General features: G+C 43.4%; 1 protein-coding gene across 2 annotated transcripts; it reads left to right on the top strand.

The window, feature by feature from the left end:
- The first annotated feature begins 112 nt into the window (after window positions 1-112).
- On the top strand, window positions 113-23,593 carry invs (inversin). 2 transcript variants are annotated; one of them, XM_084357471.1, is made up of 20 exons: window positions 113-237; window positions 386-475; window positions 780-885; window positions 7,830-7,929; window positions 8,922-9,085; window positions 10,285-10,458; window positions 11,072-11,239; window positions 11,409-11,589; window positions 12,105-12,214; window positions 12,698-12,869; window positions 13,631-13,786; window positions 13,885-14,006; window positions 14,717-14,824; window positions 14,920-15,026; window positions 15,100-15,309; window positions 16,434-16,636; window positions 16,900-17,482; window positions 18,038-18,189; window positions 22,789-22,875; window positions 22,958-23,593. In XM_084357471.1, the coding sequence occupies exons 3-20, from the start codon at window positions 883-885 to the stop codon at window positions 23,071-23,073; spliced, it is 2,916 nt and encodes a 971-aa protein (XP_084213597.1). In that variant the 5' UTR covers window positions 113-237; window positions 386-475; window positions 780-882; the 3' UTR covers window positions 23,074-23,593. The 2 variants fall into 2 exon arrangements, with proteins under 2 accessions (XP_084213597.1, XP_084213596.1); XM_084357470.1 differs by lacking the exon at window positions 386-475.
- The last annotated feature ends 32 nt before the right edge of the window (window positions 23,594-23,625 follow it).

Below are 23,625 nucleotides of genomic sequence, written 5' to 3'. Positions count from 1 at the left end.
CCACGGAAACGTGAGCGACACTTCCTGGTATTCGCGTGGCTTCATGGGTAATGTCGTTTTCCGGATCCCAAAACGGCTGACCGCGTCGGCGAGGAGAACTCCAATCATGGCGATTTATTACTTTACAACAGTAACGGGAGTTGTAGTGTTTTGTCAACCAGACTGTGGCGATTCAACGGGACTACTTGGAAGAAAACTTTCCTGAGATTCTCATCTGGAAGAAAAGGAAATTAAACGGTAAATATAACACCTAAGAAAGACGAGTGGAAGGAGCACTTTATTAAAATGTAATCGCATTAATGTTGTACTCAGTTTATCCACTGTCACAGTTTGGTTGTCAGCACTTCTTTAGTACGTTTATGAATAACTGATTTCTTCTAAACAGGGGGAGTTGCATCATTATGGCTCACTTTTTGCAATACCCTGTTCGACCCGTTTTCACCATTTAGCAATGCCTTGTATTACATGAGACTTGGTGAGTTGGAAAACCTTAAGATCTCTGATGCACAACTCTGCAAAATGTATGCAAATGTTCTCCATAAACTTAACAACATTATGTGTTTATTATGTGTATTGACTAAAAGCAAAGATCACCACTTAAACAAAAGGTTGTTTCGCCTCATCAACTAGATGAGTAGATTGATGCAACAGAAGTAGTATGTCACTCATCCTCCCTCTGCCTGTTATCAGTACAGTAGCAGTGTTATGCTGGCAGTTATTTGTGTGAACAGGTGGGCTGCTCTCAGTATGTGAGTGATCCTCTTTCTCTGCCCCTGCAGGAGCCAGGATCAGGGCAGGTAGGGGACCTGGACGTGCATCCACCCCCACCAAGGATGCACTGAACTGAGAAACATCTGTTGAAGTGTCCCCCTCAATGCAGCTATGGTAAGAATCCGACACACAGAGAGAGCAGCTTTCCAGATTTGATTTAAGTTTATAAACCCCAGAGGAGTTTTATTTTCTGTCGTAATCTGTTGGTTACTTTGGTCTCTCCGCTGCACTACCAGTTTGTAATTCTCTCTCTGGAGTCAAGACCATTGAGACTATGTGTAACAAACCTAATTGTGTGTGCGGTAACAGCCTAATTGTTAAGGAGATTAAGGTGGAATGTTGAATTGAATCCCAGCATTAATATTTTATGGGCTAAAGCTGTCCATAGGGGGTTCACAGTGTGCGAGCAACGCACAGATGGAGTCAGAGGAAGATTTCTCTCTCACCCTGTCTGGATATCAGTGGTGGAGAGGAAGACGAGCAGAAGGCCCTTCTTAAGTTGTTAATACTAGGATATAAGAGACAAAATAGGCATCACAATATCTTTATCCAGTATTTGATATATGTCACTATTTATCTGCTGAAGTTTGAAAAATCACTTGTTGAGTTGGTTAGGTTACGTCCTTTATTTGTCACATACACAGAGCATGTACAGTTAAATGCACTTTAGGCCATCCAGCTTATAGTTAAGTTATAAAAGATAAAGATATTATATCATGTATACATGTACACACATCATACTAGATACATAACATTTACACTGCAGATATATACGTACATAAACGCAAACTATAAACAAATGATAATACAGGTAGTAAAAATGTCAAAGTCTGGTTATGAGTGATATGAGGATGCAAACATTGTTTGTCTCTATTGTGTTTTGTTAGTCGTATTATACTATAGTTATGTGAATTCAAACTGGAACATTGATTTTTCCGATCAATTTTATCTCTAATTCAGACGCAGACTTACACATCACAAGTAAATAAGTAAATGAAATAACAAAGCTTAATGGTATTTTACTTGTAGGAACGAAGTAATGGTGTAAAGATTTATTTAAGCCAAAGTAAAAGCAGCCAGTTTAACCTGTTCCAACTAGAAGTTGCAGAATTTGTTAATGAGTGTGATTTATGGATGTGATCTTTTTTATGTGTCTCTGGAAGGATAACTGTTCAGACTATAAGCTTAAACTGGGATGATAAGATCGTAAGGTTGTCATGATGCCATCATTTTAAACTTCATTACAACACTTAACATAATCCCTCTTTCAATACTATGAAAAAAAGTCCTCTAAATAGGATGTATGAACAACCTGTACACAGTGCTGGTACAGAAAAATGGACAAGACACATATCAACACATCTGTAACAATGTTGAGTTGGAAATCAGTTTTTTCTTTTTTTTAACACTATGATATCTGTAATACTCCTGAGCGTAGATATGAATCATTTTAAACATGTGGTATCAAATCAGCATCGAAGCATCAACACTTTTGATAACCACACTAGACAGTGTGTACAGCGTGTAACATCAAATGAATAAAGTCCTGAAACATAATCTAATAAAAACACATCTGCAGAGGCTGTGTCCTCGCCGCACTGGCTTGAATCCGACCTGTGGCCCTTTGCTGCATTCATCCCCATCTCTCTCTCTCATCCTGTTTTCGGTCATCTCTCTAAGCTGTTTTGTCTAATAAAGCTGTAAAAAAGTTTTAAAAAAGAACAAACAAGAAGCACAGATGTTTAACTAAGCTTTCGGTAAAAGTTTTTGGTTTGGGAGTTTGCTTATAAGGCAAATTTTTGTGATAAACTCATACAAGGGTAATTTTTTGTAAGAAGCCCTGTGATGTGTGAATCCACAAGCTATCTTAAATTCAACTCTTATGTGTGGTTGAAGCTGTGACAAATTCCTATTTTCATTAATGATTGATGCAGCCTGTGCATTGTTTTTCAATTAAGAGATCATTTAGTCTATAAGACATCTTTAAAGTTAATGACAGATGCTGTTTACAATCTACCAGAGCCAATTGGGAGGTCTTCAAATCGCCAGCAGTCAAAAAACAGAAAGGTGTTCAATCAATTGTCAGTCATTTTTAATGAACACATATTGCCACATATCTAATAATGACTATATTGATTAAAAAATATCTTTTTTTATTTCTAGACTGACAAAGTGAGGCACAGCATAATAATGTTTTCTTTCCGTGCTCCTCTCAAATCTGGCCATAAAGAAAGAAAATGAGAAACTTTGACTTTGCTACCAGCCCGTGTTTAGTCATGTACTTGTACAAGGCCAGTATAGATTTGTGTATTTGTTTTGATCCATAACCGTACATCCATTGTCTCAAGATGTAATACACGGTGTCCTACCCCACTACATGCAGCACACACCCTACTGCTCTCCCTGCATTCTGAAATCATCCATCCATCCTCCTCTCCTCCTTTTTCTGTTTTCACCATCTTCTTCCATTTCGCATTGCACTCATTGATTTTTTTGTTTGTTTTTCCAGCTGATTATGTCCCTGTACTCTGATTCGCCGGTGGGCACATTGCTCTCTGCACTTTAATTGGACATTTAATTAGATCACAGTTTTAGTCCAATTAGACTCAGAGGTGTTGGGAAAAGGATACGGAGGGGAGAAGAGGAAAAAGTCCCCAAGCTGGTCTCTGTCTCCCTACCCCCCTTCTCCTTCTACATCTCTCTGCTCCTCTTCTCACTCTTTTTCTTCGTCTGTCTTTTTCTGTCCGCCTTGCTGTCTCTCCCCCCGCCTTCCTCCTGGGGGCGGCTCATTAGTGATATAATGGGATGACACAAAACACACAGCTCCCCTAACTCTCAGAGTGTCTCAAGCAGTGCCTGAGCCACACACGCGAGGCGACAGGGACTGTATCAGCTCACTGTTACGGAAGTTGTCCGCTTGTTTTTTTGGGATGTTACTTTACAGAATCCTGCACTCTTCCTCCTGTTTGGTACTGAAGCCATGAAGGGGTACAAGATCGTGTTTTGAAACAGAGTGTTATTAGTGGCTCTGATTAAGCTCCAGCACTGCCTGCCAGTCTGCCAGTCACAGTAACATCGACCAGTATGCACACACATACACACACACACATACACACACACACACACACACACACACACACAACACCCAACACAAACATTAACGGCGTGCTAGGCAGAAGCCTATCGACTCAGTGGAGTGCTCCAGTATGATATCACTACACCTAATGAGACTAAGATAAGCCTCATTACCAGCAGTGCTTGCTTACATGCCAGTCAAATGCAGGGCTATTCTGCACCAGTTTCAGCTCCCCTATGGTTCGTCCCCTCTTCCACCTTTTGTTGTCATAGTCCTCACAGGGAGCGTAAACAAGACTGTGCCCCAGTGGGCGAAAACACATGGGCAAATGTAAACACACGCAAACACACACCCCAGATGTAAGCGGATATGCACACAGTTCCACTCAGGTGCGAATCCTCGGAGGGCGTAAGTCAATCTCTGCGTCCCTCAAGCAGTTACACACCACCTCCTACCCTCCACCCTCAGGATGGAGATAGAGAACCAGCCTCTACTGTGTGTCCCCTCTCTATACATACTGTGTGCATGTAAAGATGGTGTGTGTGTGTGTGTGTGTGTGTGTGTGTGTGTGTGTGTGTGTGTGGGGGTGTGGGTGTGTGTCTGTGTGTGTGAACGACAGGCAGCAGGCAGGGGTGTTTTAGCCACAGGCGTCACTACCTGACCCCCGTGGCTGTGAGATTGACAGCTGTGGTCCCGCCTAATTGCATTACTCTCCCAGGTGATTGGCTATCACCCTGGGGGCTCATTTGTCAGGATGCATTGTGGTAATGATGTAAATTAGCCCATCTATGTGTCACTCAGTCTTCTTGCCCCCTGCTGATTGGCCCTGCTGTGCCCCAGGGCTCGGCCCCCCAGCTGAGGGAGCCAGCTCATTGGTCCTTGGGGAAACAGGAAGTCCCCCAGAAATAGGGCTTTACAGATTGGGCATCCCTGTGGGCTGATATTATCCTTCCTCCTACCTCTTTACCTGTCAGTCAAAACCCAGGGACTGATCCCTGCAGCCTCTATCTCCTATCTGAGACACACACACGCAGTCACACACACTGAAACATGTGGGTGGTGTAGGCACCTGTAATGGCCACATGTTGGCAAAGAGCCTAAACACACTCTGTTATAACTGTATAAACTATATAAAGATACACTTGTATAAAAAGTGTGCCTGCGTGTGTGTGTTGAAATAAAGGCCACAGGCTCAGACTCTCTCCCCCACTGCTTAGCCAGCATGCTCTAGCTATGTCCTCTATCAAAAGCAGACACCTTCACAGTGACGGACAGCTAGAGAGACATATAGACATACACACATGCACACACACACACACACACTTTGACTCCCCGGTTTCTTTGCCTGCATCAATTGAAGTGTTAGTTACAGTCTGGTGTGTGTGTGTCAGTGTGTGTAAGGAGGTGTGTACGTGTGCAGCACTCCTGTTGTGTTGCTGAAAGGTTTCGTGGGAGTGTGTGTGTTCTTTGTTGCAGTTATATGAGGCCGAATATGAATAAAGACTAAATAATGTCAGCATCAGCATGAATCAATACTTATACAGATGCACAATCACTTGGTCTGGACCTCAGCCTCTGATCAATAGTTTACTCTGAGTTATTGTCTTCATATTAACAAGTGGAGCGCTCCCTGAGGAACGCGTATGAATGGCTAAATGAGAGCGCTCTGAACCTCTCAACAGGACCTGGCGTTGTTTTTACACCCTCCTTTGTTTGATTTCAGACACTGCATCGCAAAAGGCTTTTTAGCCAAATTTGGATGCACTGTAGGTGTTTCCAAAACACTCAGATCCTCATGAAACTCTAATTGCCCGCTCTTGGCGATATGAAAGTCCCTCACATAGATTCAGATATCGACCTGTGTCCCTCGTGTCAGTGTTTGGCCAAATTATGACTTTTTTTTCTCACTTTAAGATTATTCACAAATCAATTCACATTTTTATTGTGGCAGCTGGGGGGGGTGTTTCATATTGACTCCGAAATGTAGAAAAGGATCAAAATAAGTCAACAAAAGTAAAAGGAAAGTTTGGAATGAGCTCCTGTCAAGACTGAGAAGTGAATATCAGATAATTTTGTCATCTGTGTAAGAAGATATTAAAGGTGCACTATACAGTTTTGGGGAAGACATTTTAATCAGAAGAGAAAGAAACAATTTAAACAAACAAACTCTCTTTGTTTTCATGACTGAATAAACTGAATAAACAAACTGAGCTTAAAGGACAACATAGCCTCATACTGTTTCACTTTGTTTACATTTGGTGGACCCTGCCACCTGTCTAGCTTACAACAGTGTTTTAGGGACCTTATTTTCCTCTGAGAACAGCTTGTTTATTCAGTTATAGAAATAATAAATATCCCTGAGTTTGTATTGCTACCTCATTAATATTGTAAAGTCTGAATTTCTCCTCCAAAATGACAAAGTGCGGCTGTGGCATCTCTGCTATTTCCGCATGTGTTAGATATTAGTATTCGCAGACTGTGTGTGTGTGTGTGTGTGCATGTGCATTGCTAACTGAGTAATCACTGTAAATTAGAGATGTTTAGAGATGTTTGTGGTCGATTTTGATAAAGCCCCCGTAAAAACTCTCTCTCACGGAAAATCACTTCCCATGACGTGGCACATGTGCCAAACACACACACACTGACGCTCACACACACCTTTAAGTGCCGCATCTATCATCTCTCCCTCCCGTTCTCCTTTTAAGCGCACACTTTTCCCTACTTTGCAGTAAACATATTAACTAACCTGTATTAAGTCTCCGCCACTGCTTGGCAGAGCGTGAGAAAGCAGCGAGCATGATGGGTAATTGCCGTGCTGCACGCAGTGTCTACAGGAGCACTCTTTATGAGGTGGCGGCGGGGAGAAGAAGGGGGATGAGAGGGAAGGATGGAAGACACCGAGTGTTCTCCACCCTTCACATCATTCAGATTTCTTACTGAGAGTTTAAAAGTTTATAAGTAGTCGGCCGGCCTGTAATTTATCAATATTTCCTATCAGTTGTATTGTATAAAACCTCTCAGCATGGAATGTTTCCACAGTAGCGAATCAGATCTGTCTGTGTGACTGTTAATGAAAATGTCTTGGAGAAATCTCAGATTGTGGCATGAGTTTGTGCCTCCAGCGTTTATGTGTTTAGGGGCAATAATTGATTTCTGTGTTGTGCCCCGCAGGGCTTGTCCCACATCTCGAAACCCCGCCAAACACACACACACACACACGCACACACACGCACAGCCAGGCATGCTGCAGTATTAATGAGACATGAATAAGACATGAAGAGAGACCCCCCTCTTACACGCTCACACAGGGTCTCCCCCTCCCCAGCTGCTTCCTGTCTGCAGATTATCCAGCTTTCACTGGGCTCTGGTTAAGTGGGGCCAGGAAGAGATTTAGCCCCCTCAGCGGGAGCAGACACACACGGACGCACACACAAGCATGCGCACACACTCGCACATACTCCCTACTGTAAGCAAACATTGGAAAGTATCTGTTTATTGTGAGCTTCAGATGTTTGTTATCTGCCTGAGATATGATCGATATCTAAGCAGGATCATTTTATCTTTTCTCTGTTACGCTACAACAGAAGTGTGAACCAACCGCCTGAGCTCGGGGTGTACATGTAAACTGAGTTATAACAACATGGCACAGTTTTAAAAAGTATCAGTGGATATGGTAGTTAACTAATATTTCTTCCAATTTTAGGTTTTATGTAGCGACTGGAAGTCATTTTGAGATTGCCAGTTTAACCTATTTCATTAGTAAAAGCCAATTAAACCCATCTTATTATATCGGATAATATGGTATTATGCATGAACCACTTAAGTGTAACTGCGTCCAGTTGTGGGGTGTGCTCGCAGCTAAATGAATGGTAAGGAAACTGTCTAGACTGAGCTTAATGTCACCTTATTTAACACTTGATAAGTAAGCTGAGTGTATGTTGCTGCAGGTTGAGTTGTGACCTTCTATCTGTTTGTGTTGCAGGCCTCAGCGACGTCTGGCCCAGGACCGGCGTCTCTGGGCTCGCAGGTTCATGCTGCAGCTGTCAATGGAGATAGGAGCGCCCTCCTCAAGCTCATCACAGGTAAGTAGTAGGGCAGATATTCTCGATATTTTTATTGTTAAACTGTAAAATATCCTGCCTCCATTACATATATTTGTCACAACCACATCATCATAGGAATCATTGCAAAATATATGTGTTTATGTATATATTCTGTATAAGAATATTGGCTGATATATGAGATCACAATCAACTGCATCGCATAGGTAGAGCACGCAGGGTTCAAGTGTTCAGTTTTCTTGGGACTGTTTATTTGCTGAAATTGAAACAGGTACATTATGGTTATAACTTATTTGTCTTAAAGAGCAACCAATTTTCCACATTATAGCCTCCTCATCTGGTCAGGTCAGACATAGTTCATGTTAAAATCTGGCCCCTTACTACTTAACTCTTTACAAATCTAGCCCTGCACCAGTCCACCATGACACCCCAAACACACAAGGTTCAATCTACATAAATATGTAAGTAATTTGCTGCTTTATTGATTTCTATAAGAAACGTTTCTTTGCATTTCCCACGTCTGTAGCAAGGTCAGGGGGCAGGGTCAGCTGCAGAAGCTGGTTAGAGTTTTGGGGGTTTGCACAGAGAAGCTACAGCAGAGCAGGTATGTGTCAGCATGGAAGCTGGAACCACAGTCCCTCCCCGAAAGGATTGTCCACGCTTAATGGCCATTTTGATATTTAAATATAGAAGAAGAACATCAAATGATCAATGTGAATTCTCGAGTAGAGGTGGTGTGGTCCTCCAGGTTATCAGTGTTACAGTATTTGCTTTTGACTCCCAGCTGCTCTGACCTATTTAGAAAAAATGGAAGTGGAATTCCTATTGAATTAAAGCAGTAAAAGCCTTAATTGTTAAGGACAAGGGGCTTCCTTAAAAAACTGTTTATAACATATTCCATCACAAGCCACATAATTGTGCCCTCTGATTATAAATGGAACTGAATATCCTACGAATTTCCCTCTGAATTAAACCTGACATTTTTATTTTTTTTTATGTGTATGATGTAACAGATCCCTCGCTGCGGGACCGTGAGGACCAGTTTGGACGGACCCCTTTGATGTACTGTGTGCTGGCTGACCGCCTGGACTGTGCGGAGATCCTGCTGAAGGCCGGAGCCTTGGTTAACAAGACTGACCACAGCCAGCGCACTGCTCTGCACCTTGCCGCACAGAAGGTTTGGACATCAAATACACAAATGTGTGAAAAAGCTCTTTTTATGACATTAACTTAATTCGCAAGTGGATGGATTAATAAAAGTGGAATGGATATGAAGCCTTGACAGAGAGAGAAGGTTTAATTGTCCATCAGCTGCAGTGGGAAGCCAGTGCCCCCTAGTGGCTGTAGTTATGGCCTTAGGGCTTGTGTGTGGGGGGGTATCAACTGACTTATAATTCTGAGTTTCACCTACACTCTCTTATAAATAGTATTATTCTGCATGAGGAAGTCCTGATTCACAGCATTTTGGTCACTGAAACCTATGAAAGAGGAAGAGATTAATGTTGTTTTCACTTCAGTCTCGACTGAGGAACAGTCAGAGGAGACGATGATAATGAGAACACCTTCAGACAGGGTGGTGTGTTCTCTCTCTAGAGGGGTGTATTGGGGGACCAGTTGGATGTGCTACTAATAATATCTCTTTACATCTCAGTTATTTGTTTGAGCCTTTTCTTGTGATACAGGATCATCATATCATTGAAGAAAGAGGGGAGGTAATGGGTTATTGGGGTCTGTCTCATAGATCGGGAGTGTGTGTGTGTGTGTGTGTGTGTGTGTGTGTGTGTGTGTGTGTGTGTGTGTGTGTGTGTGTGTGTGTGAGTGTGTGTGTTGGGGGATGCTAGTGATGGGAAGCCCTGTCTCTTTGACATCTGATCAATAAACGGCTGAGACAGGGAGAGAGGCCAGGGATTACCGATCTAATTGGACTGAGAATAGGGAGGACGGCAACACACACGCTCACCCGCACACACACACACACACACACACACACTCACAGTCTAGATGCATGCTCACACGCAAGATAGATCTGTCAGACTGTGGCTTTGTGGTCACGGGATGGCAAATATACAAAACACGCGGTCATGGACACACACATACACACCTGCTATCCGACGACAGCTGTCGCAAAATACATCATCCAGCAGCCTGGTGGTGAGCAAACTTCAGGAGGATGATGATGATGATGATGATGTTGAGGGGATGACAGGCCTGCTAACGTTTACTGTTTAACAGCTCTGAGGCAGGAGGAGCGAACAAAGATGGATGACCTGCAGATTGAACCAGACACAGCTGAAAGCCCAGGGAGCGTGTGTGTTTCATGACTAATATCGAAGAAATCTGTGCTTTTGGGAGCTAATTTTTTGTTTCGCGTTGCAGGGGAATGTGCGTTTCCTGAAGCTGCTGCTGTCCAGGCGTGCTAACTGGCTGCAGAAAGATTTAGAGGAGATGACCCCGCTCCACTTGGCCACACGTCACCCCTCCCCAAAAGCCCTCGCCCTGCTGCTCAAACACATCGGACCTGGGGAGGTTGACACACAAGACAAGAACAAGGTAGAGTAGTGAAGAAAGTTGTTGGAAGATTGTTTCTTCCCAACTGTCCTCAGTTAGAAAGCAGCCAGTCTGGGCATCTGACCAATAACCTGTAAAAAGATAACAGACTGACTGAGGATAGTTCATTAGAGCGGCAGGAATTTGAGGTCGTACACACAGAAGCACCGAGGGGCTCACTCGCACAGCAGCGAACGATTCAACAATCTGAGGCTTTGTCCTGTGTTCTGCTGATAAGACCACAAACACACAAACACACAGTCTCCTCTGTCTGTTGCAGCTGATGAGTATCTGACATCAGTAGTTACTTTTGTAATAATCCAATATGCATCATCGCGTCAGATGACAGTGGTTTCAGCAAATCTCAGAATAGCTCAGCAGCCGTCATGGAGACATGTATCTTAGTTACGATCTCACTGCTGGTTCCTCAATATGAGCTCTGTGCGGTAGTGGCCCTCATATTTCCTGCTCATATCAAAGTGGAGTAAGTTTTTTTTTAACGTAGATAGAAACTACAAACCTGGTGTCACAAAAGCCCGCTCTGTTTTAAACTTCATTCATACTCTTTGTGGCTTTCTGTTCATCTCTCTCGCTCTCACACTATGTCTCCGTACAGCAAACTGCTCTCCACTGGTCAGCATTTTATAACCGACCAGAACACGTGCGCCTCCTGATCAAGCACGACTCCAACATCGGCATCCCAGACAGCGAGGGCAAGATCCCTCTGCACTGGGCAGCGCACAGTCAGGAGCCCAGCGCCACACAAACTGTCCGCTGTATACTGGTACACACTATTGTGCACACATACACACACAGTCAAGTACATTTGTCATAAACATCCTCCATCCTCACCTGTCTGTCTGCATGTCTTTTTTCATTTCTGTGGTGTGTGTGTGTGTGTGTGTGTGTGTGTGTGTGTGTGTGTGTGTGTGTGTGTGTGTTATCGAGTGAAGGAGGCAGCTCCTACTGAGTCCCTGTTGAACTGGCAGGACTACGAGGGGCGGACACCCCTGCACTTTGCCGTTGCCGACGGTAACGAGGCGGTGGTGGAGGTGCTGACATCTTACGAGGGCTGTAATGTGACAGCTTATGATAACCTCTTCAGAACACCGCTGCACTGGGCGGCCCTGCTCGGTGGGTGAACACATCCAGTATCTGACATCTGACCTACTGCATCCTGAATGACAGCCGCACACTGAAATTAAGGATTACAGGCTAAATATATATATATATATATATATATATATATATGGTACAAACCACACCATACATAAGCAAATGTACAGGGAATGGTAACCGTAGATTTTCATACCATAGTATACCTTAAAAAACTACATTGTTATCACCCTAGACCAAGTTAAGCCTCACTGAGCTGCTTACACAACTGCAGAAAAACTTAAAACTTGTTTTATAGCACTGTGCAAAGACAAACAGAGCTGTTTGTAATTGTGTAAAGAGTGACAGTTGACTTATGTTGACTCAATGTGGAGTTTTTTGCTTTTCTGTTAACACTTCTGTAAAAGTAAACTGAAAAAATATAACGTGTCTTTCTAGGAAAGTATAATTAAGCTGTTGTTCCAGTTCCTTACTGTGTATATCCTTGTCATTACCTGTCACCTTCACATCCTGGTTAACACATGTCTTTTCAGGCCACGCCAGAATCGTCCACCTGCTGCTGGAGAGAAACACATCAGGCACCATTCCCTCAGACAGCCAGGGAGCAACACCTCTGCACTACGGTGCTCAGAGCAACAATGCTGTGAGTCTTATACGCTTACACTCATGAAGCTGGAAAACCTGCTGAGCCAGCATCATGCACCTTTATTCACAACACAGTATCGTTGATAGAGAGTTAAGCTGTCTCATCCTGCATGTTCTGCAAGATTTTCAGATTTTATTCTACGAATGCTTACTCTCATCACACAATAAATAATAATAAAAATAAGTCTTGGTTTCCCATTGTTGTTGTGTGTGATTTAATGTCACCCTTCTAAAAATGGCCAATAAACTAACATATAATAATTACAAGGGGGATGTAGCTCAGTGGTAGAGCGTGTGCTTCGCATGTACAAGGTCCTGGGTTCAATCCCCAGCATCTCCAACATGGCTGGAATTCTCCTGTGATACAGAGAGGTCTCAAGTTACAACAGAAATGTTTCTTCAGTTTCCTTGAGGGAACCTCCCAAAATGATTAATAAAGTTGTCTGAGTCTAATTTTCTTTTCGTGTGTGTGTATATGTAGGAGACAGTCGGTGTGTTCCTGTCCCACCCGTCCGTGAAGGATGAACCTGATCTGGAGGGGAGGACAGCCTTCATGTGGGCAGCTGGGAAGGGCAGCGATGATGTCATCCGCACCATGCTGGCCCTCACCCCTCACATTGACATCAACATGGCCGACAAGTACGGAGGCACTGGTGAGCACCTGAGAAACACGAGGATGAACTGAGGCTCCTCTAAACTGCTCTGACCCACGACCCCACTCATGGGCGTGATGACACACAATCGCACACACTTTTATCCTTGTCCTGTTTCCTTGTGTGGTCTCCTGCTTGTTTGAGTCAGGGCTGATGATGTCATGGGGGATTCCCCCCGAGGTGCTATAGAGACTGTGAGACTGAGTGAGGGAGGGAAGTGATACTGTCAGCAAAATCAGTGTGAGCTCGTTGAATAGACTCCCACCACTGCCAGCACTGTCCTCAGACACACACACATGCAGACGCACATGATTTCCTGCCACGCTCTGACCCCGGGTGCTCTTTGGACGTATAATCTCCATGGCGATAGCCCCTCTGCTCAGCCAGGCGGTCATTGCTTATGCATGCATAACATGCAATGGTTGAGTCACGTTAATGAGACGGTGTGAGGGGCAGTGGAGCTGACTGGTGCCCGAATCACTTCCATGCACTTGACTCTAGTCTGAACTGTCTAGGGACTGCAGGGAGGGGGAGGAGGGGGAGACACAAGGGGGCTCAAGTGTATCGCTTCTCATTAACTTTCACTGTCTGTTTAACCCTTCGTTGACCAGGCTTTAGCCATATTCAAGAGAGGATGAATGAGCAAAGAAGGTGCACAGGAGGGAGGAGCAGTGAGGGTGTTTATTGTCCAGTTACATTATCTCAGGGTTGTTTTCTATGTGTGTGTGTGTGTGTGTGTGTGTGGGTGGGCGTTCACACAGCCCTCCATGCGGCCTCCCTGTCAGGCCATGTGAGCACAGTGAAGCTGCTGTTGGAGAGGGGAGCGATGGTCGACTCTCTGGATGTGATGAAGCACACACCGCTGTTTCGCGCCTGCGAGATGGGACACAGAGACGTCATCCTCACGCTCATCAAAGGTGGGTGCAGATGATGCACGTGCACAAGTGTTCCATTGACTACACATGTTGTGTGTCAGCTAAATGCCTCGACTGACATGAAAATGTGATGAATAAAGGTTCTGCACGTGTGGACCTGGTAGACGTGGATGGTCACACTGCTCTACACTGGGCAGCTCTGGGAGGGAACGCTGAGGTCTGCCAGATACTGATGGAGAATGGGATTAGTCCCAATGTGCAGGTATGAGTGCAAAAATTTAAAACATACTCAAAAACTTTAACACATTGTCCCCTTATTTGTGTTTTCTCCTGACCATCAGCAGCTGCAAAATTCGGTCATGCAGACACATTTATGTATGTCATTACCAAAACCTCCACAGCTCAAAGATTTTTGGTTTACTGTCTTGCCTGTAAATATTCACATTTAATCAGAGGATTTTTATGTATCTTCTTTACACATTTCCACTGATTGAAGGGTAACTTCACCAATTTTACACATCAAAGTGTGTTCACAGGTATTGGGGAGTACTACTTAATACTGTATGTGAGAAAAGTAGCATAAAGCCTTCAGTAGCTCCAGAGAAGCTAAGCTCCTATGTTGCATTGTGGGTAATTAAGGCACCAGGTTTTGAAAAGGAAGAAGAATGCGTGGAATAAAGAAGACCGTATCTTGGTACTGTATCGATTTTGATAATTTGTTTTTAAACTGTCCATAATGAGTGAAACCATGTTAAAGGACTGTAATGAAGACCACTGTACTGCTTACCCACCAGTGAGCCTACATTACCCACAATGCAGTGCAGTGTGAATCAAAGGATAAATGAGGATAGATGTGGAAATGTAATGTTCCTCTGCGTTGCTTTTACGAGCAAATGAGCATAAAACCAGGATGTACCTCATAAATCCTGAGCTACTCTTTTAATGGTTGTATACTTGACTCTTCCTGCGCAGGACCAGGCCGGACGGACTCCTCTGCAGTGTGCTGCTTACGGTGGCTACATCACCTGCATGGCTGTTCTCATGGAGAACAACGCTGATCCAAACATACAGGACAAGGAGGTTAAAATGTACTCCTGCACCCTCACATCTGTCTGTGTTAACTGAGTGTTTTGGACACAGTTTGAATGAGTGCTCTTTCTTTTATGGGTGCGCAGGGGCGGACCGCTCTCCACTGGTCATGCAACAATGGCTACCTGGATGCTGTGAAACTGCTGCTGGGCTACAATGCCTTCCCTAATCACATGGAGCACACTGAGGAGAGGTGAGGACAAGCGGGAGGAACTGGAGGTGGAAGTGGGAAAAACAGATTTATGAATGACTCTCTTGTTGTGCAGGTACACCCCGCTGGACTACGCTCTGCTGGGGGGGCACAGCGAGGTGACTCAGTTCATGCTGGAGCACGGCGCTCTGTCCATAGCAGCTATCCAGGACATCGCTGCGGCCTCCATCCAGGCTGTCTACAAGGGCTACACCGTCCGCAAGGCCTTCAGGGAGAGAAAGCAGCTCCTCATGAGGCATGAGCAGCTGCGCAAGGATGCAGCCAAGTGAGAGATGAGCACACATACATACATACTTACTTGTGTGCATGCAGAGCCACACACTCTCATAAACTTCCCTCTCTTTTGCATTTTACACTTACTTGAAGGATAAGTTACACTGTGTTCATCACTCACTCCTGCTTCTGTCTTCATTATCCATCTCTGTCTTCTTCTATCACCCATATAGGAACAGTCACACTCTCTCCATATCTATCTTTCTCTCTTGTCATCCCTGCACACACATACGTCTTCCCCCTGTCTCTCTCTTCTGGCTTGTTCTGCTTTTGTCATTTGCTCACCAGTCTCACCTTTATCCTGTCTTACACAATGCTTTTTGAGAGCAAACGGAAAGCGATCCCGTTGTCTTTAAAACAGCAACGGCAACGATAATACCACTTAGCAAAAAGCAGGAAAGTCAGGAAGACAATATTACAGAATAAACGCTCAATACTCAAACCAAACCAGGAAGCATAGTTTAAAGTGAAGTTAAAACAAAGCAAAATGCAAAACACAGTGTCAATATGAGTAATTATAAGTTAAAGGAATAAAAGCAAAAAAGCAGGTTAAATCCCAAAAGAGCAATGCAAATGAAGAGATAAATGAATAAATAAAACCAACAAAGGAGGATAAGAAATTGACAAGTCTTCGACGAAAAGTCTGCTGTCTGTTATGAGATGCTTTTCTCACTCAAAATATTTTAACACTTCTTGCCTTCTAATCAGATTTTTTTGTTTTTTAATTTTTTTATTGCTTCACAGCTTTAAAATGAGAACAGATACCTGGTGTTGTCTTGATTTCACCTGTGAGAACTGTCGTTTGTTTGTACGCTTGACGGTAAAATAGTACCTCTAAAATATATGTCATGTTTAATATTCTCATCATTGATCTTTGATATGAACACAATGTGTTTGTCTGTCTGTTTGAACATATAATAACATGTTTAAACACCTGAAAATATGAAAGATTATGATATAACATAGAATGATGTGCATTAACCCCCATGCTCATCATTACATTAACCCATTTTTTCAAAAGAAAAATGTCCAAACATTTCAAACAAACCCTACACATTATTTTTCGGACAAAACTATAAGCCATGATCAAATCTGACGGCTTTTCTTTGTGTTCAGGAAACGAGAGGAAGAGCAGCGGAGGAGAGAAGCTGTGCAGCAAATCTCTCCAGACAAACGGAGGGTCGCAGTGGTGAGAGCCGAGCAGGAAAAGATTTCCTTAGTGAACATGATAGAGGAATTATCCATGAATGAATCAGTGGTGGAAACAAAGAAACCATCCAAAGCTGAACGCACAAAGAGCAAAGAGGAGAGACACAAAGGTACAAATGTGCAGAATTTCTTACATTTGTTATGATGATAGTTGTTGGTTGAAAGTTTTGAGAGAGAAATTGTATACATTTTTCACCATTAATGTGAAGATGTTTTGCCAATTTGTTATATTGGTATAATAAAATAAAAGTTTTTGATTTCAAAATAATATTTCCTTAGAATACAAATCAGAATTCCTACAATTAAAGACACATAGAGCAGAGAAAATGTTTTCCTTCATGATTTCTCTTCATTTCCTGATTTCTTTCCCTAGCCCACAAGACCCGATCCTCCAGAAGAAGTAAAGCAGCTGAACCACATGAGCTTCCTGATGCTTCGAGCCGCCACTGTCATGTGACTGCTGACCCTGTTCCCGATGCTCCCCAGACCACCAGGCTGAAGGAACTTCTCTCTCCCTCCAGCTGCAGCCAGCCTCCCAACCTCAAACCCAGACCCCCATCCATGCCCAAAGTCAGGGAACGACCTTCCTCAAACACATGCACTCCCTCCACGAGCATCTCCACGACGGACCAGGCTGACGCTATTACCAGAGAATGCATTCCTGTAAAAAAGAGTAACGCTCACATGACTGTGCCGACTGCCCCCGGCAAGACTGATGCCCACACCTCTCCACAAAAGCACCGAAACCACAAGGAGCAGACTTCAGAAAAGGCCGCCACCAAAGACCAAACTCACACTCCCTCATTAAGAAGCAGATCATCTTTAGACCACAAAAGCCCTTCGAGAAAAACTGCCACACACACACCCAACTCAACACGCACACACAGGGAACACAACAAAGAGCAGCGCAGGACGAGGAACGAGGCTGCACGCATCATCCAGGGAGCTTGGCGAAGGTGAGCTTGTGTTTGTACCTGGAGGGCTGTTCAGTAGCTGGAGCTTATCTGGCAGTGCCATGTGGTGCCCACATGTGCCCTCTCCCACGTACATGCCAACCCGTTCTCATCTCTCCTGTAACCCCTCCCCCCACGTTTGGTCTGGATGCCATCAACACTTGAGCAGTGGGGGGGAGAGCGTGGGAGATGGGTGAGACGAGGAGGCAGGGGACAGACGGGCTGTAATCTAGAGCTTTCATACTGCTTTAACAAGAGGCTAAAAGTTCAGCCGCGCTGCTCTAATAGCTACCAGCAGCCTCTCACACACTCTGTGTTTCTCTTAGAGGCTGCCAGTCCGCCGCAGGAGGCCCTCTGTTTCCATTCAGCTTCACAATTATATTCTGTATGTGCTGCCTATTAGCTGCCTTGAATAAACTCTGTTTACTCTGTTTATCCTCACTGAATATTAGTGTGAGGACTCGCCAGCTTTTAGACCTTTGAACGCAGTCTGAGATTTTTTTTATTGAGCGGCGTGCACGTGTTTGCGCTTGCATGTGTTGGTGTGTGTGTCTGCAGGTTCTGCGCACGCAGACGGAGAGAGGTGAAGGCCTGTGAAGAGGTGGAGTCAAGTGAGTCAAACAACGGCCATCACAGGAAGAAGATGGAAGTCAGAGCTCAACCGGCCAAACTGTCAGCGAGTAAGAGCTCAGTGCTGCAAAGCATCTACGGTGAGATCATTGCTTCCTTTTTTAATGGGTGGGGAGGATTATTTATACGTACGTTTATCTGATTTTAACGAATCACAGGTATGGACACATTTATTCATACACTTTCATATCCATTTGGGGTTCATTATCCTTGTTCACATCTGACATGCCGCTGGAGCCAGGGAGCAAATCCACAGACCTTCTGATTAGTGATAGCCCAGCTCTACCTCCTGAGCCACAACCTGCCAGTCATACTGTATATACATGATTACGTTTGAAAGCAGTCCAGAGACATTGCCCTCAAACACACTCGGCACCAGTAAAGGATGCAGTCACAGATTTGATGCGGCTAATACGTACTAAAGTCTATGATATATATTTTTGAGCAGAGCAGTTACAGACCCTAAACAGTCCTTGAGAGTGATGCTGCGGTTTGGATGTCTGGCAGTGTAATCGTGTATTAATCAGAGTGATGGCTGATTAGCTGAGAGTCCAAATTTGAAGGTCAAATAGTAAAAAAAAAAATAGGACTGACTGGAGCTGAAATCGAAACAACAAAGACATTCTCAAATTTGTCAGTCACACAGGGGAAGAAGTGAAGAAGGGCAGGGACTTTCATAACATAAAACAAGCTAGGAATCATTTTTTAAGCTCTTTGATGTGATCAGGTTTAAACATGTAGGAGCATAATAAAATAAACATTAATAAAAAATCATTTTACACATGAAAGTCAATGTGGAACAATGTTACATCTGTCAAACTACCTCATGGATCACCTGTGAGTGTCTTTAATCAATGATTGGAGGTCTCAGGTGTTTGTTTGTGCCCGCTGAGGACTAAAAAAGTCCTAAATAGGCCCTAATGGGATTTGAACCCATGACCCCTGGTTTACAAGACCAGTGCTCTAACCACTGAGCTATAGGGCCCTTGTTAACGACTGAAATCAAGTTATGTATTTAGAGACAACACCTTGAACATTCATCACATTCATGGGTGTGTAGTAACACCAGATGAACTAGTTACAGGAGTGTACTGAGCTTCACAGCAATCCAGTGTTGCTGCAGTCTCCTAAGCAACTAAAGGAGGTGAGGACTTGTTTTAAAACGTAAAAATAATAAATAAAATGGTTCCATACAGCTCGTGAAGCGTTATCTAAATCTCTGGAAGACCCCAAATCACAAAGATTACGGCATGTTTAAGTGTGTGTGTGTAAATGTGTAAATATTGCTTTTCAAATGAATTTGGGTTCTCTCGCTTCAAGACTTGTTTCATTCCAGATGAGCTCTATGGAAACATTTTATGTTTTTTTCAGATGTTTTTGTTACATTTTAAAACATTTCCCCATCTTATTCAAGGATTTTAGAAGGAAAATCTGGATACAGCGTCGGAGGCGGAGTCCTGTTTATTCCATGAGAGCAGCTCAGTTTCGCATAAAGCCAAAAAACTAACTCAACTTCCCGTGGGTAGAAATACCCAGATCTTCCATGTTGTGGGTCCAATAGAGCATGAGGTCTAGACTTCCGCTGGCCGAGACGGCTACTGTGAAAAGGGATAACAAGATTTAATCTTGTGGCTCTTCTAGGCTTTTGAAATGTTGTTGGACCAAACAGCTCAAATTCTAAAAGTGAATCAAGTCATTTCTCCTGGGCTCGTCATTTTACAGCCACTTTTTTCACAATGTAAGCTTATGGGAAAAGGTGGGACAATGTAATTACACGATTTGGCCACTAGGAAAGTCGGCTTCAAAGCGTGACGCTCTTGGCGGTAGCTTGATCTATGCCAGTTGTTTAGGAGAATGCTGCAACGTATTTTGCTGTGAAGCTCAAGAAATGTTTTGTTCACTATGAAACTTCACCCGACTTGCCATCAGCACAAGGGTGAGTGGATCATGAATGAATTAACATTTTTGAGTGAACTTTTCCTTTAAGTTGAAAAGTATAGAGAGCACCAGAAGCAATTTGCTGCTGTAAATTCATTTTACACATCAAACTAAATGCAGAACAACATTTTATCTGCCAAACTACCTCTTGTAGATCATCTGTGAATATCTTTACTTATTGATTGGAGGTTTCTGGTGTTTGTTTGTGGCCATTAAGGAGTAAAAAGCAATATTTAGGCTCTAATGGGAATTGAACCCATGACCCCTGGTTTACTAGACCAGTGCTCTAACCACTGAGCTATAGAGCCATATTTATGAGTGCAACAGCTGTTTAATATAAAGACAACACCTTGGACAACCATGGGTGTGAAGCCAGACTGGATGAACCAGTTACAGGACTGTCCTGAGCATCACAGCAGAACAGCCTTACAGCATTCTCTTAAGCACCTGAAGTAGACGGAAACTTGTTTTAAGATGATTAAAAAAACAACCAAAAAACAATAAATCTTTTAATTAAATGGCTCCATACAGCTCATACAGCATAATCCAAGATTCTGGAAGACCAGAGATCCTAAATTGATTTGAATACGTTATTCAGTTTCAGTTTTGGGTGAACTTTTCCTTTAAGTTGCAACCCACAAAGTGCAACAGAATGTTCTAGTGTTGATTTATCCTTCAAAGTGGAAGCCTTTCCATCTTAATTGAAGCCACAGCTCTTGAATTACAAACAGATTTGAAACAGACTTGGATTTAGTGGGATTAAAGGAAGAAGCTGGAAATCTGGATAGTTGTCATTCCAGTGTAGAACACGCTGTACGTGAACAGGAACTAGTGTAAATGTGTGGGTGATGCTTCAGCCCACATACCAGGACATTATCAGCCTGGTGGGCTGTGTGGAACCGGTAGGGTTTCGCCCCACAGACAGGCCTGACCTTCATCACACATCACCAGGTGATGATGGGAGAACAGGCAGAAACCTTGCCGCGCCAAAACATACAAGCACACACGGCGTCTTCGCTCACAGACAGACAGATAGACCCACACCCTGTACCCCAGACTCCTCGCTCCATCCCAACCTTCTGACGTGGTTTTCCCCTCCCCCTTCTCACCTCACCTCCCTCTTTCTCTCCTTCTCGCTCTCTGACAGTCCTGGCACTGTGAAAAGTTCAGAGCTGTCAGGGGGAATGTCAGACGACTGCGTAGAGCAATCTACTAAACACACACACACACATCCATACACAGTGCCACACACACATTCATGAAACTCATTCTCGCACTATTCTGACACTTGTGACACACAACCCTGGACTGGGTCACACTGCTCCGTTAATCATCATAATCCATTTTTGAAATTTTCTGTTATTAACTTTATCTCTAATATCTGTTGTTCACGTATCTATAGTAGCACACATGGAGAGAGTGTAATATATTTTTGCATCACAGACAACAAAACTACATTTGTCATTGTGCAGGTTTGATTTGTTGAGTCAAAACAATCCTCTTCAATGGAATCCAGGTATTACAAATTGAAACATGACAAAGGTGGCTGTGGCTCAGGGGTAAAGCCAGCATCTTGTTATCGGAAGGTCACTGGTTCGATTCCCCTGGTCTGCATGTTGAAGTATCCTTGGGCGAGATACCAACTCCAAAAATCCTTCTTGATATGCTGGTTGGCCTTGTGTGATAGCCACCACCATCAGTGTATAAATGTGTTAAAATTCTGTAAGTTGCTTTGGACAAAAGTGTCTGCTAAATGTACAGTTTATGTGTTTTGTACCTTTATTTTATAGCAACAAGTGAATACAGATAGAAAATGAAGGCTATGACTTGCAGTGGCAACGCTTGCATGTCAGGGCCATAGACTATGTTTTCACACTGGTTGCACTCGTACACCTAACTTTTTAATTTAGGTGCACCCAATAATACATTTTAATATTACTTCTTAAAAAAAATAATGTAAATGATTGAAACCAGGAATCAAGTTCAGATAAATGTGTTATTTTTTTCCCCATTCAAATCACGGCACACACAACAAGAAATTGCGATAAGCTTAAAAGTGCTGATGTTCAAAGTGCTTGCTGAAAATCAGGTGCACAGGTGCAATCAATGAAAACGTTGAGTTGCACTTGACAGATTTTTGGCGCATGTGCGACCCAAATAGTTGCACTGTAGAACCCTGCATGCTCCGGGCTTTCTTCATAACATAAACAAGCTACGAGTTACCAAGAAGCTATTTTTTTTAAGGCTCTCGATGTGATCAGGTTCAAACAAGCAGGGAGTTTATTCTGTTGTACTGCAGCAAAATAAAATAATTCTTAGTAAAATAGATTTTACATATGAAAGTCAATGCAGAGAAGCATTAAATCTGTCAAACTACCTCTTGTGGATCACCTGTGAGTGTCTGTAAGTATAGATTGGAAGTTTCAGGTGTTTGTTTGTCTCCACTAAGGACCAAAAAGTAAAAATCAGGCCCTAATGGGATTTGAACCCATGACCCCTGGTTTACAAGACCAGTGCTCTAACCACTGAGCTATAGAGCCCTTATTAAATATGATAAAATCAGCTTGCAGCTAAAAAGACAACACCCTGGACTACTATGGTTGTGAAGTCAGGCCAGATGGACCAGTTACAGGAGTGTCCTGAGCTTTGTTACGCATCAGCGGCTGGTTGAAGCTGTTCACAGGATGTACCGGCAAATCTAAATGAAGATTGTACAAAACTGTTTCTCTGCCGTCCTTTAGGCAACTCTGTGGCCAAACGAGGGCGTTCACTTCGGGGCTCTCAGTCTCAGCTGCTCCTGGACATGCCGCTACGCACCCAGAGCCAGTGTAAGTACACACACGTACACAGACAGGCAGTTTAAATTAAATCAAAGTCACTAAAAAGGTGGTTTTATGTCTTATTTTCCAGTGAGCGGTATAGACTGTGTGCACCTGACTGACGCCATGAATCAAGCCAAGCAGTACTCTTACCACCTGAGACCACATAGTGCTGGACAGGGTACCAGAGGCCGGGGAAAACATTGAAACCACACGCACACACACACTTCATGTTCTTTGATGTTTTCTCAGCTGGCTGGCCGCCTCCACCTCTATAGAATTACTACACACATTGTTCGCTCAATGTGCCAAGCTTTCTAAAATTAAGCCATATGACATCAGAACCATGACCTCACGGGGTGGGGTTAAGTCTACAGAAATGGTGTGTGTAAAAGATAACCTTTCATCCATTGTGGAAGGAACACATACACACGCCGTCTCCCTCGTTCTCCGTCGCTCCCGCACACACACTGAGATAACCTTTCCTCCTGTTGTGGAGAATGAGGCAGTCTATCAACAGCCGGTCATACAGATAGCCCACCTGCAGCCCCACACACACATACACACACACACCCAGAACAGTTTGGTCTATAAGTGCTTTCCCTCTCAAGGGAAATATGTATGTCTTAACTATGCAGTTTATTTACGTTAATGTTGTGCATTTGCACAAAAATATTCCATATTGTGTAATTTTAGATTTATATTATACCTACATGTTTGTTGGTTTTTATTGCTTTATAACTAATAAATGAAAATTGA

Source organism: Pagrus pagrus (genome assembly GCF_965226575.1).
Source record: "Pagrus pagrus genome assembly, chromosome: 7".
NCBI lineage: Eukaryota > Metazoa > Chordata > Actinopteri > Spariformes > Sparidae > Pagrus > Pagrus pagrus.
Note: the sequence above shows the minus strand (reverse complement) of the source record. Positions and strands in the feature narration are given on the sequence as shown.

Excerpts from the sequence above, each read along its gene's own strand:
- invs (XM_084357470.1), top strand. Across the intron at positions 13,787-13,884 it reads CATCCTCACGCTCATCAAAG|GTTCTGCACGTGTGGACCTG; the intron begins GTGGGTGCAGAT and ends TGATGAATAAAG. Across the intron at positions 17,483-18,037 it reads ATCCAGGGAGCTTGGCGAAG|GTTCTGCGCACGCAGACGGA; the intron begins GTGAGCTTGTGT and ends GTGTGTCTGCAG.